The sequence below is a fragment of the Halichoerus grypus genome, chromosome 15 (genome assembly GCF_964656455.1).
Source record: "Halichoerus grypus chromosome 15, mHalGry1.hap1.1, whole genome shotgun sequence".
Lineage (NCBI taxonomy): Eukaryota > Metazoa > Chordata > Mammalia > Carnivora > Phocidae > Halichoerus > Halichoerus grypus.
The window spans coordinates 6,944,225-6,956,810 of record NC_135726.1 but is presented as its reverse complement, the minus strand read 5'-3'; the positions used below and the strand labels follow the sequence as shown (position 1 = coordinate 6,956,810).

The window sequence follows — 12,586 nt, the reverse complement described above, 5'->3', positions numbered from 1 at the left end:
GGACAGTGCAGTTCTACATTATGAAGGTCTCTATATCAAGGTGGGGGAGAGAATGGTATCTCACTTAACAATTCGCTCAGTGTATTTAGACTTAGGGTGGTGGGTCTCCACTCTTGTCCTGGGTCCTGCAAATTTTAGGAACTGTTAAATGTTTTGCATGCTTCTCACCTAATCAGTAGGACACCGCTCTATGTTGTTTATTATCCCCGTGACTACAGATGAGAGAAAAAGTAACTTGCCCAACATTGCAGGAACACCTGTGGGGTTTGAGTTGGGATTTGAATGCATGTCTGTCTGGCTCCAAGTTACTAACTATGATGTGCCTGGCCCTGGACCAGGTGTTTTTATAACCATTATTTAACTGTAACCATAGTCTTCCGACACCAGTCAAAGCAACCCCCCTTATGGTCACCACCCGTCAAAAAGTAATGAATTGCCCCCATATTTTACAAACCAGGAAACAGGCTCAGGGAGGCATGAGGGCTGAGGGTGGGGAGAGGCTGCTTAAGCTCACATAAAAACCCTTAGAGTCTGATTTCACACAGCGGGCTTCTGAACCCCAAAGCCAGGGTTTCGGGGAATTACCGAGATGGCCACTTCTCCCGGGAGTTCCCTCCAGCTGAGGGGTTTCAAAGCAAACCTGTAGGATTTTGGTGACGTTGGGCTGGAAAGCCCTTTCTTCTCAAAGCTGAGCACGCTGGCCACCAAAAGCAGCCCAGTCATGTTCATTACTGCTGTGTGGAAAAATTCAGTTTATCCCTCAACCAGTCTGACCAGTTTCAGGCTGGAATTAGAAGATGTCTCTGCAGAGGGAATCTCTGCAGATGGACTCCCTGCGATGCAGGCCCAGGGCATGCACAACAGGCCTGTTGCTGTCAGGTGACTTAGCAAGGCACCAGGCAGAGTCTCCGCTGCTTTGTGGTGTGGTGCAGGTGGATGTGCTGAGTGCCGGGTGACTTTTCCACGCATTTCATCTCATTTAATTCCTACAACTACCCTGTACAGCAATGTTTTGCACCTTGACAATGGAAGGAAAGCTTATTGAGTCATGCATTCACTCATTCATTGAGCAGTTACTTACTGGAAACTATGTGCCATGCACTGAACAAAATCTGGTCCCATCTTCAAGGGGAAAACAACATAAAAGAAGGAAGCAGCTCCATACAGGAGATAATTACAGCTCGGGACAAATGCCTTGGCGACATTGCAGATGGAAGTGTTAAGGAAGGGGATATTTGAGCAGAGACATACAGGATGGGAATAGGCCAACCTCAGGGCCTTTGCACCTGCTTTGCCCTCTGCCTACAGTGCCCTTGCTTCTGAGCAGAATTACGTTGCATTACCAAGGGCCCAGACTGTCCTTTCCTCTGTGTGGCCTTGGGCAGGTCAGTTTCCTTCTCTGAGCCTTGTTTTCCTCTTCTGTCAACTAGGGATTGAACTAAAGAAATCTCAGAGGGCCCCTGCAGTTCAACTGCTAGGATGCAGCAAATTTACCCCCATTCCCAGCAAAAAGCTGCTATCATTCAAATAAGTTTCTATTAATTATAAAATCGCATTTTGGAAAATTTGGAAAGTAGAGAAAAGTTTAAATGAGAAAATCGCATTTTGGAAAATTTGGAAAGTAGAGAAAAGTTTAAATGAGAAGAAGTCAGCCATAACAATAATTCTCAACCTGTAAACCCCATGAAGGCAGGGGCTTGGTCTTATTTCTCCTCCTCCATTGCCTAAACTGCACTCACTCCCAGTGGTAATAATTATTATTATCATTATTTTAAAAGGCAACAGTGTAGGGGAGCCTGGGTGGGTCATTCAGTTAAGCATCTGACTTTTGGTTTTGGCTCGGGTCCTGATCTCAGGGTCATGAGATTGAGCCCTTCATTGGGCTCCTCGCTCAGCGCAGTGTGTGCTTGAGATTCTCTCTCCGTCTCCCTGTGCCCCTCCCACTCGCATGTGCATGATCTCTCTCTCCCTAAAATAAATAAATAAATCTTAAAAAAACAAACAAACAAACAAACCAGGGTGCCCGGGTGGCTCAGTCGGTTAAATGTCTGCCTTTGGCTCAGGTCATGATCCCCGGGTCCTGGGATCAAGCCCCACGTCGGGCTCCCTGCTCAGCGGGGAGCCTGCTTCTCCTTCTCCCTCTGCTGCTCCCCCTGCTTGAGCTTGCTCTCTCTCAAATAAGTAAATAATCTTTAAAACAACAACAACGTTATCAACTGCAACTAACATTTATTTAGCAGACTATTAACCAGACCCTCTTGTAAACCATTTGCATGGATTATTTAATCTGCACAATAACTTGGAGAAGCGTATACTCTTTGCATGATACATCTACTGTACCTTATTATACAGATAAGAACATAGAACTCCAGAGGTAGTAGTAGAAGCTCAATAAATATTTAATCAATTGTTTTAAATCCCTCTCCTAGGTTACCATGATGATGGTAAGGCACTGAATAAAGTCTGATTATAAGTTGAGACCAAGGGAATGCCCTCCATAGATCCTTCACTCCCAAGCAATTCTTATTGCCTGTTTGTTTTCATTTCAGCAGTGGTACATTTTCATAGGAGAAAATCCTGAAAATACAGATAAGTGTAGAAAAAGAAAGTCCCCATAATCCCACCGCCTGCTGTCTTGTTAATAATTGGTATATTTCCCCCAGGCTCTTTTCAGTGTAAATTCTTTTTAAGCTGATTGAGTTCAGATTGCGTATGCAATTTACTCTACTGCTTTTCTCGGTATTCTATCATGAGCATTTCCCATGTTATTATGAACTCTTTATAAACATCCTTTTAATGACGGATGCAGCTTTACACAGGTGAATCAGCCAGTATTTAAAAAGTGAGAACCTACCAATACATTAATTTCACCTGTGAAAGATAAGGTAGCCCAGAGTAGGAAAAAAGAGCCAGGAGTTTTGGGACCCCCCCGTCCTACTACCTACCAGCTACGAGGTCTCAGAGAATAAGAATAAAAATACCAACAATATGATAGCTGCTTCCTGTGGTTCACGTAAGGCCAGAACAAGACGACATCCACTAAAGCCCTTTTTTTTTTTTTAATGTACACAGTAAAGCAAGTGTTTGCTCTGGATAACCAGTTTTCAATTTTTTTTTTTTTTTGAAAACTGATTCAGGATGCAGAAGTGGGCTCAAATTTAATCAAACTGGCATCTACAACAGCAAGAGCCTTGAAGGAAAAAGATGACCAAGTCTACTGCCAGCCGGAGTTGCTTTATGAAGGTAAAATGCATCCTCTTTGCAGATGCTTAGGGAAGGGGCAGGCTTTCATGAATTCCCGTGCGCCTTCTCTGTACCTCCTTCTGATGCAGAAGAGCTGTGCACCGACAAGGGACAAACAGGAAGACTCTTGGGGTGCCCCAGCGGAAAACATTTGGGGACAGTTCTCTTTCATATATCTTCAAACAGCTCCCAGGAAGGTACTGGGGCGGGGGTGGTCGTTGGACCAGATGACTTTCACGGCTGGCCTCTATAAACGCGCCGATTTATTGAACGCTGACTTACTGAACGGGGATAGTGTGTTTGCATTTCCACTGCTACACCTTCAAAATACCCTGCAGAACAGGGGCCATCAGCCCCATCTGACAGAGGAGGAGATGGCTCAGAAAGGCTGTGCTCCACACAGAGTGTAAACCCCTCCAATAAGAGTCGCACCCGTGAGAGCCGGGATTCTCAATCTGGGCACCCCTGATATTTGGGGCCGGGTCGTGCTTTGTGCCGGGGGCCGCCGTGTAGAATATTGAGCAACACCTCTGGCCTTGACCCACCAGATGCCTGTAGCACCCGCACCCTGAATTAGAATAACCAAAAATATGTCCAGACATTGCCAATGTCCGGTGGGGGCACCATCACCCTGATGGAGAACCACTGCCCTAGAATATAAGCCTGTGACGCGGGGACTATGTTTCTGTGCTCGGTGTATCCCCAGCATGTGATAGAAGTGTGGCTTAGAGGGGTCTGTCCTCAACACAGGCGTGGAATGAATGGTCTTGTCCAGGAGACTCAGCTAGAGGGCGGCCAGGCATGGGTCTGCTTTGCTCGCCTGTTGGCTCCCGCCAGGTTCACACATCTGGAAGGACACTGTCCTGGAGAATTTGTTAGGACAACCCCAGATTTGCCCATAAGAACCACTGCTGTAAAATAGCATCCTAGGATCCTGTAACAGGTTCTGTGTGGCACCCCAGGCACTGGGGGTTCTTGGAAGTAAATATATAGATCTTGGTAATAGTTCTTTTTTTTTTTTTTTTAAAGATTTTATTTATTTATTTGGCAGAGAGAGTGAGAGCGCACACCAGCAGGTGGAATGGCAGGCAGAGGGAGAGGGAGAAGCAGGCTCCCCGCCAAGCAGAGAGCCCCACATGGGGCTTGATCCCAGGACTCTGGGATTACGACCGGAGCTGAAGGCAGACACTTAACTGACTGAGCACCCAGGCGCCCCTTGGTCCCAGTTCTTAAGGCATTGACTTGCATCTCCACTCACTTGCCACATCGGGCAGATGGAGGGTTAAAATGTTATGGTCTTTTTTGTATCGGGGAAGAGAATTCTCGCTTACTGTGGCAATCTTGGGCAATCCTGAAAAGTATGGCAATAGATCGATCCCTCATAATCCCTTCACCCGTGGCAACCCTTTGGAAATACCCATTGTCTCTCTGTCATGTACGGGGTGCTTGGCACATGCCAGGCCCTCTTCTAGAGCTTCCCAGACCTCACCCCAACAGTCTCATCCCGTTATCCTTGACATTAGATGAGTTCACACACATAGAGTGCTTCACCAAGGGCCTGGCCCATAGTGAGAGTCCAGCACAAGGTAGAAGTTATTAGAACAACTCTGGGAGGCAGGTGTTGGCACATGTCATTCTTGTTTTAGAACTGAGGACAGCAAAACTGAGGATAATTCCATAACTTGCCCAAAGATAGGCAGCAGAGCCAAGATCTGAACCCAGGTCTCTCAGACTCAAAAACCCTTAACCTCTGCATTTATAGTTTTACACAATGCATACCGTACCATCTAGAATATTCTGAAATGGCTTCTTCCACTGAATGAATATAGCCTGAGAATTTCTGCACATCCTGAAGATTCTTCAAGAGCATGGTTTCAATAGCCTCACAGAATTTACAGGGATAAATCCTATTTTACTTGACCAAGTTCCTGAGACTAGTCATTGACAGGGTGGAGGTGGGGGGTGTTGGTCCCCAGACCAGGTTTCAGGTACAGGAGCACCATGGGAAGTCTCAGACCTACTCTGGGGGCAACTGTGGGCACCTTCTTCTGATTTCTGTATGTGGGTGGTCCCTCCAGTTCACAGTCACTGTGACCTGTCTCTTGAAAATTTCATGATTACTTGTCTGTGGGCCTGGACATCTTCCCACCTCAACAGGCCATTCCCCTGCACTCCTCCCAAGCCCAGTAACCACTCATGCCCTGGGTCTTTTTCAGGAGGGCTTTGTGTGGCAGATTTTCCATGCCTGCTTCCTCTTTTCTTGGACATTATATTTTCACCAGCAGTTGGCTCTGACTGCTTGGAATATTCCATAAGGGGGGAATTTTCATTTCAGCCCTCAGACTTAGAAATTTAATTTGACACAACAGGCATATATGTATGCACGTACATGGACAAAATATTTAGTTTTTTTAATTACAAAAGTAAAAGGCATAACAAAAATTTCAGGTAATGAGAAACCTACAGTGTACAATATAAAATATAAACTATAAGGAAGTTATTACCCCAGCAATGCTTCCAAACCTTTTCTCTACATCTGTAACATAGTGGAGATAATACTATAACCAGCCTTTTACACTTTGTCTTATGATATGGACACTTTCCCATGTTATTAAAATTCTTTGTAAACATTAGTTTTACTTAGGTTATTATGTGAATTCACCAGATTTATTTAACTATTCCCCATGGACACCCCTTTCCACAGCTTCAGAAGTTTTCTTCCACACTCCCATACACGTGCATGCACATGAGTACTTTTTTTTAAAGAGCTCTAAAAAAATTGCAGTAGCCTCTGATTTTAATCATGCAATTCTTTTTGATTTCTATCTTGGATAATTAAAGATGCTTATACACTTAAAAAACTAGGTCTCTCTTTCCTTGCTCCTGAACCTTCTAATAGAGCCAGGGTAATTATCAGAGTTTCCCTCCCCCTGCCCTGTTACCAACCTTGATCTAATCCAGGGCCTGAAGCAAGTTCAGGGATCCTGGACTGGGAGCTGTTTTTGTGGACAGGATGCCCAGCCTGGCATGAAGGGTGGATGCTCCCAGCCCTCAGTGATGGGGGCTTCATTGGCCATGTCATTCTCTTCAGGCTTAGAGCTGCCTCGGATCAATTACGCTCACAACGGAAAGCCATACCGCTATGTCTTTGCTGCTGAAGTTCAGTGGAGTCCCATCCCAACCAAGGTACTGATCCCTATGTGACTTGGGCTGGCGCTCCCTACAATGATTGTATCTGCCTGCAAAGCTCAACTCTAGGTTCTTGGGCTGGGTGACCTTGATCAGAAAAGGGAGGTCCCTTTGGGGCAGAGGGCAGATCAGAGAGTGAAGTCCATTTGGGACAGAATACAATGGAAGCAATGATGGGCCATCCAAGAGAGGCAGCCCTATCTGATGGACTGAAGCACAGCAAAGAGGTCACAGCTATAGGTCATCCACTGATTTCTTTATTCAGTACATGTTTGAGCACCAACCGTGTGCTACAGCATGGTGGCAGTGAGGATAAGAAAGTGATAGGACGATCCCAGTCCCTGCCCTCAAGGAACTCACCCTTTCAAGCAGAGGGCCAAAATTGGAGCATTTAGTTATTGTTATTTGTTACTATTTGTTGAACACTTGCTGTATCCCGGGACTATGCTAAGTGTACAGACATCACTTGTCTTTAATATCTTCATTTTTAATAATAAATGGAATATCTTTTCTAAAAAATGGAAGCAGTGCAGAAATGTACAAAGCAAAAAATTAAGGTTCATACACACACACACACTCCCCACTAATCCCACACCCTAAGGGGAAACAGGCCTGTTAGGGATTAAGAGAAATCCAGGGACTTGCGCTTTTAAAAGAACAAAAGGATCATATCCCACTTTAAATGTTTGCATTGAATACATTCATTGAACACATACAAAAATTGCAATGTAACGCCAAATGCCAGATAAATTCAAGATTTTTTTTGAACAACCATTTTTATTCCATAAGATTCAAAACATTTTATGAAAGAATACATGAAAACTCTTTTTAATGAGTGTTTCTTATGATATTTAAAGTCAAGAAGTCATCCTTAAAAGTCTGAATCATCCTAGGGTGCCTGGGTGGCTCAGTCAGGATTTTTATTTGTAAAAATTCAGTATGCAGTGTCAGCTATTGGATGGCAGGAGGACCTTTGCTTAAAGATGGAGGGGGAAGCTAGCTGCTTTCATTTCTGCTGTTATACCGACCCCAGGTAGATGTCATTTGGAGTCTACGCTGGAGGGGCTTGAACCCCTCTGTCTGTAGGCATTGATGTCATCGGTTCCCAGGGAATGAGCATGCTCTCCAACAAGTCACTCATAAGTCTTTCCTCTTTGGATGTACAGATACTGAAATATGACGTTCTCACAAAGTCATCCTTAAAATGGGGACAGGAGCACTGCTGGCCAGCAGAACCCCTGTTTGTACCCACACCGGGTGCCAAGGACGAGGATGACGGTAAGACTCCAGGAAGGGGAGCCCGCTTGCTGCACTCTGTTTGTGATCACCCCTCAGAGACATTGTTTGGGGGCAGCGACCCTCCCTCTACAACCCCCACATGACAGAGCTGGTAGAAGCAGGCTTTGAAACCCAGGTCTGTCTGAGTCCAAAGCGGTGAGGTTAAGGAGTCCCTCAAAACACCCTCACTTCCGATACCAACTGCAAGTTGAGGGGTCGCCAAGACCACCCTCTGTTTCGATAGAAGGACTCAGAGAATACACTGAAATCTGTTCTATTCATGGTTATGGTTTGTCATAGTGAAAGGTTGCAGATTGAAAGAAAACACACTCATGGGACAGAATCCAGGAGAATTCCATTCCCGGAGTATCTGGTTGTCCCTGGAGGTCACGGCCCACCCCAACTCCTCCAACAATGCCCATGGAATGTCACCAACCAGGGAAGCTCACCCAAGCCTTCGTGTCAGAGCTTTTTAGGGGCTTGGGCATGTAGACAGGGTTGGTTGACTATGTGGTTGACCTTTAGCCTTCAGTCCCTCTGGAGGTCAAGCTGACATCTAATTCACTTTGCTAGGATAGATCATCAGGCTGGCCCCAGATAAATAAAGACATTCCTATGAGACAGGACATTACGAGGGCTTAGAGTCACCTCCCAGGAGCAAAGATCAGACCTCCTTTTGGGAGACATTAAATTGTTTACTACACAAAAGCCCACTTCCTTTCCACTTTAAAATTCATTGCGATGGCTGACAGAATTCTCAACCCCCTAAGCAGGTGTCTTCTGTACGGAGCACCTGTAAGTGCATATTTGTGGCCCACCTCTCTTTTCTAGATTTCCATTTGACCAAATGGTCTTTTCCCTCCTTGACTCTGCCTTTGCCCCAGAAATCCCTGCCCGTACTCCTGGGGATGCTAAGTAGGGCAACCAGAACCATGGGTGGGGCTGCCCCCTGAGCTGCCAACTGTTTCCCTTAGGTGAGAAGGAGTGGTTTTCTGCCTGGGCCGTGTCTTCCTACTGATCCTGCATGGCATGGCACACCAGGACCCCACGTTACCGTCACCTCTGAGGTGGGGTATTATTGGTAGCACCTCCTGCTGAAGCTGGCCCCCTACTGGGCAGGCCCAGGGCTTCCCCTACATTCTCTTGTGGGCAGGGAGTAGCAATGTCTTCATTTCACCAAAGGAGAGGCTGAGAGAATGATGCAACTTACCTAAGGCCACACACCCAGTGCCTACAGAGTTAGGATTTTAATCTAAGCCAATATGACTTCAGCTACGCTCAACCACCCTGAGACCCAGGAGACCTTGGGAGGAATCACGAGTAGTTGCTGGAAGTTTAGGGGCATTATTTCATTTAATCCTATATCCCTTGAGAATGAGTACTTAGAATATGTCCATTTTACAGAGGGAAAGGCCGGGGCTACTAACGTGCTGCCCGTGCATAAAGTGGATTGGGCTCATTTGAATGTTGTTGAGTGCAGCTAGTCTGAGTTTAGTTAAGTGCCGTATATTAGTCTAAATGCAGCATCAAAACTGATTCTCTGTAATCAGACTTTCTAAATAGTAGGCAAATAGCCTTTCTCCAATGCATGCAATACTTTACAAAATGCTTTCATTATTCACCATGCAAGAGATTCTCTGAGCAACCCTGGGAGGGCAGGGAGGATTCTCCTTACTCTGCAGATGAACGGACTAAGTTCGGAGAGGTAAAAGGACTGGCCCCGGCAGGGCTGGAACCAGGTCTTCTGATTCCTACTTCCCTGACCTTTCCCTTCTGCTCTCACAGAATCTCAAAGTCATGTTCCTTTTGTTTGGATTCCATACTTACTTCAAAGAGGACAGGGAGATATAGATGAGAAACTTATCCCTCCAGCTGCAGGAAATTCAAGTCCGCGCTTTTACAAAGTGTCTCTTTTTGTTTCCCCAAAGGGATTATCCTATCAGCCATCGTCTCTACCGATCCCCAAAGGCAGCCTTTTCTGCTTATTCTGGATGCCAAAAGTTTTACAGAATTGGCTCGTGCATCCATTGATGTAGAGATGCACCTGGATCTCCATGGGTTATTCATCCCAGACACAGACTGGGACAAGAGGAAGCAGGCCCCTTCCCAGGAAGAGCGGGACGGGGCGCCAGATTGCCTCGTGGCCCCTCAGAGCTGACTGGGTTGGGGCCTGGGCCCTGGGCCCTGGGCAGAACGGCTCCACTGGCAGGCTCCCACAGGACTCCAGGCTTGCTCCCTCTCTGAGTGAAGGGGAGGTCCTTCATTTCGCTTTGCACTTATTCTTTGTGTGACTGCTTTGAGACAAAGGTATGGAAATAGTGCTTGTCAGTATCTTTTCTTTCAACTTATTTTGGCTATAAAAACCTTATTTGAAAGTGGATCAAATGTTTATTGATTAGCTCAAGCACTTCTAAGAAACCTTTTTATATTCCTTTTCCTTTATTATAATGATGGTGACCAGAAATTGTATTAAGTCACATAATCATCCTTCTTAGAATGGGCAACCACTGGCATCTCAGAGAAGAGACAAGTAAATATTTATCACTGCTCCTTCCTGCCGCCCCTTCTCTCCCTCTTTCCAGTAGACTAGCTTGTGCATCTAGGAGTTCTAACTTTCTCCACCACGCCCTGTTAGTAAATTATGTGGCCAGGAAGGCATATTGCTTTGTGGTCATTCCATGCAAGGCATGGCATAATTTAAAATAATAAAAACTTCAAAGTTTGTTCCAACCTTATTTAATTTTTGCATGGCTTCTTTCCTCTGAAGTTCTTCTATGGCAATAAAATAGAAGAGCTGGCCAGTTTGTAGCCTGTTAGATGCCCCATTGTACACCCAGTGGGATAGCAGATTGGTGTGGGCATCCCCCTTTGCACGAGGGGGTGGCGGGCTGGCTGCTGACCCAACTAACCATGGTCAGGGGGCTAGAATCCAGGATTGAGGCCCAGGCCTGGGCTGGTATGAGGAGTTCTTGCTGAGAACTGGGGCAGTGAGCCATGCCAGTGTCTGTGGTTCCCCAAATAGGTTCCCCAAGCTGAATGTGCTGCCAGGATGGGCCAGGTGTTTGCACAGAGATGAAAGGAGGTTGGTGGTGGCGATGGTGGAAGCTGGGAACAAGCCAAGAAGGGTCCCACGTGAGCACCAGGAACCCCCATGGATAGTTGAGTCTCACCTTTGTAGTCTAGTGGGTGCCTGGTTTAGCAACCCAAAGGCAGGCTGAATAATTCCAACGTACCCATGTCATAGGGTCAGGGGAGCTGGGAGTCCACCCTTATTCTGCACCTGCCTCCTGCCCTAAGTCTGGATTTCATTTGGTTACTGGTAGGGATTCAATGGCATGTCTCGAAGACAGGAAGGAATCTCTGGTGACACTGCATGGAGTACCCCAGAGGGCAGACCTCTCAAGGATGGTCTTGGCTTTTGCCCTCTGCCCACCATGAAGCCATACTTAGCTCCCACTCAAATGGAGGCTCCATCAGGTCTGGGGGTTGGGTTTTGTTTGGAGGGTGTTTTTTTGGACATTTTTATTGGAATAATTGTAGATTCATGTATAATTTTAAGAAATAATACAAAAGAGATCCTGCATGGACTTTACCTGGTTTTCCCAATAGTAGCATTATAGTACAGTATTGCAACCAGGAGGATCCTGACATTGATTCAATCCACAGATCTTTTTCAGATCTCCCAGTTTTACCTGTACACATTACTATGTGTGTTTAGCTCTATGCAATTTTATCATATGTGTAAATTCCTATATCCACCACCACAGTCAAGATATTGAATGGCATTCGTGTGGTGATTTTTTTTACCACTATACCAACTTTCTCCCACCATGACCCTCCCACCCCATCCCTAGCCCCTGGCAAGCACCATTTCTAAAATTCTGTCATTTCAAAACTGTTACATAAATGGAATCACCAGTATTAACTTTTGAGGATTGACGTTTCCTAGCAGAATTGCTTGAAGATTCATCCATGTTGTTCTGTGTTGGGTGTGTTTTTGTTCACTACTGTATCCTCAGCACCTAGAACACTGCTTGGTGCATGACGGGCTCTCAATAAATATTTGTTGAGTGAATGCATGAGTGAATTCCTTCAACAAACATGTTGTTGGTTGATAGTGTACCAACAAGAAATGGATATTTTCCTAATGATCTCTTGGGACGATGAAGAAGACAATTCACAGGGAACCCAATGACAGCACCCAAGACTCCCCACGCAGGTTCCTCTCCCTGCCATCCCTGATCCCTCCTCTCTCTCTTTCCCTGTCAGTTCCTCAAAACCCCTCTCCCGTCCCAGCATTTCCATTTCACTCTTGGCTTCTAGATCACATTAAACAAAACCTGACCCCTGGAAATGGCAGAATGAAGACCATCTCTGCTTCCTTTGGGGATCCCAGCACCTCCGGCCTTCATGAGATCAACTGGGAGGAAATGCCAGCTATGGGGGCTTAAGAAAAACGTGACTGAGGTCTGCATTCAGAGAGCAGGAGTGGAAAAGAGGCAACAAATGTGACACTCACCTACTCATTATTCTGCTTCAGACGTTTGAGAAGAGGGTGGAATTAAGAAATGCTTCCCCCACCCCCATTCTACTCAACTCCGATTGCCAAACAGTATCCAGACCCACTCACGAGAAAGGGTGCAGTTCTGCAGGGAAGAAAAATATGCCTGTGGTTTGTTTACCTTGTTTAAGATGACCGGTGAGATACCAGACTGATGAGGAAGCCTGGCACACCAAATCTTTTTTTCTCAGTTTCAAAAACACCAAAGGTCGATGACAGGATACCCGATTTATCTTGATCCTTAACGCCATCGTGTTTCATTACACACAGGCCAGGGTAATTAGCTCAAAAGGCCATGGGAGCTAAGACACATGT

The 12,586-nt window shown here is 45.8% G+C and overlaps 1 protein-coding gene across 2 annotated transcripts in view; it reads left to right on the top strand.

The window, feature by feature from the left end:
- The window catches only part of BCO1 (beta-carotene oxygenase 1), a 153,747-nt gene extending 141,962 nt beyond the window's left edge, over nucleotides 1-11,785 (top strand). For both annotated transcript variants that reach the window (XM_078062629.1, XM_036084968.2), the window contains 4 exons: nucleotides 3,138-3,243; nucleotides 6,335-6,429; nucleotides 7,599-7,710; nucleotides 9,639-11,785. In XM_078062629.1, the coding sequence (XP_077918755.1) occupies nucleotides 3,138-3,243; nucleotides 6,335-6,429; nucleotides 7,599-7,710; nucleotides 9,639-9,868 (543 nt within the window). In that variant the 3' untranslated portion in view covers nucleotides 9,869-11,785. The remainder of the gene's footprint in view (nucleotides 1-3,137; nucleotides 3,244-6,334; nucleotides 6,430-7,598; nucleotides 7,711-9,638) is intronic.
- Nucleotides 11,786-12,586: the final 801 nt, after the last annotated feature.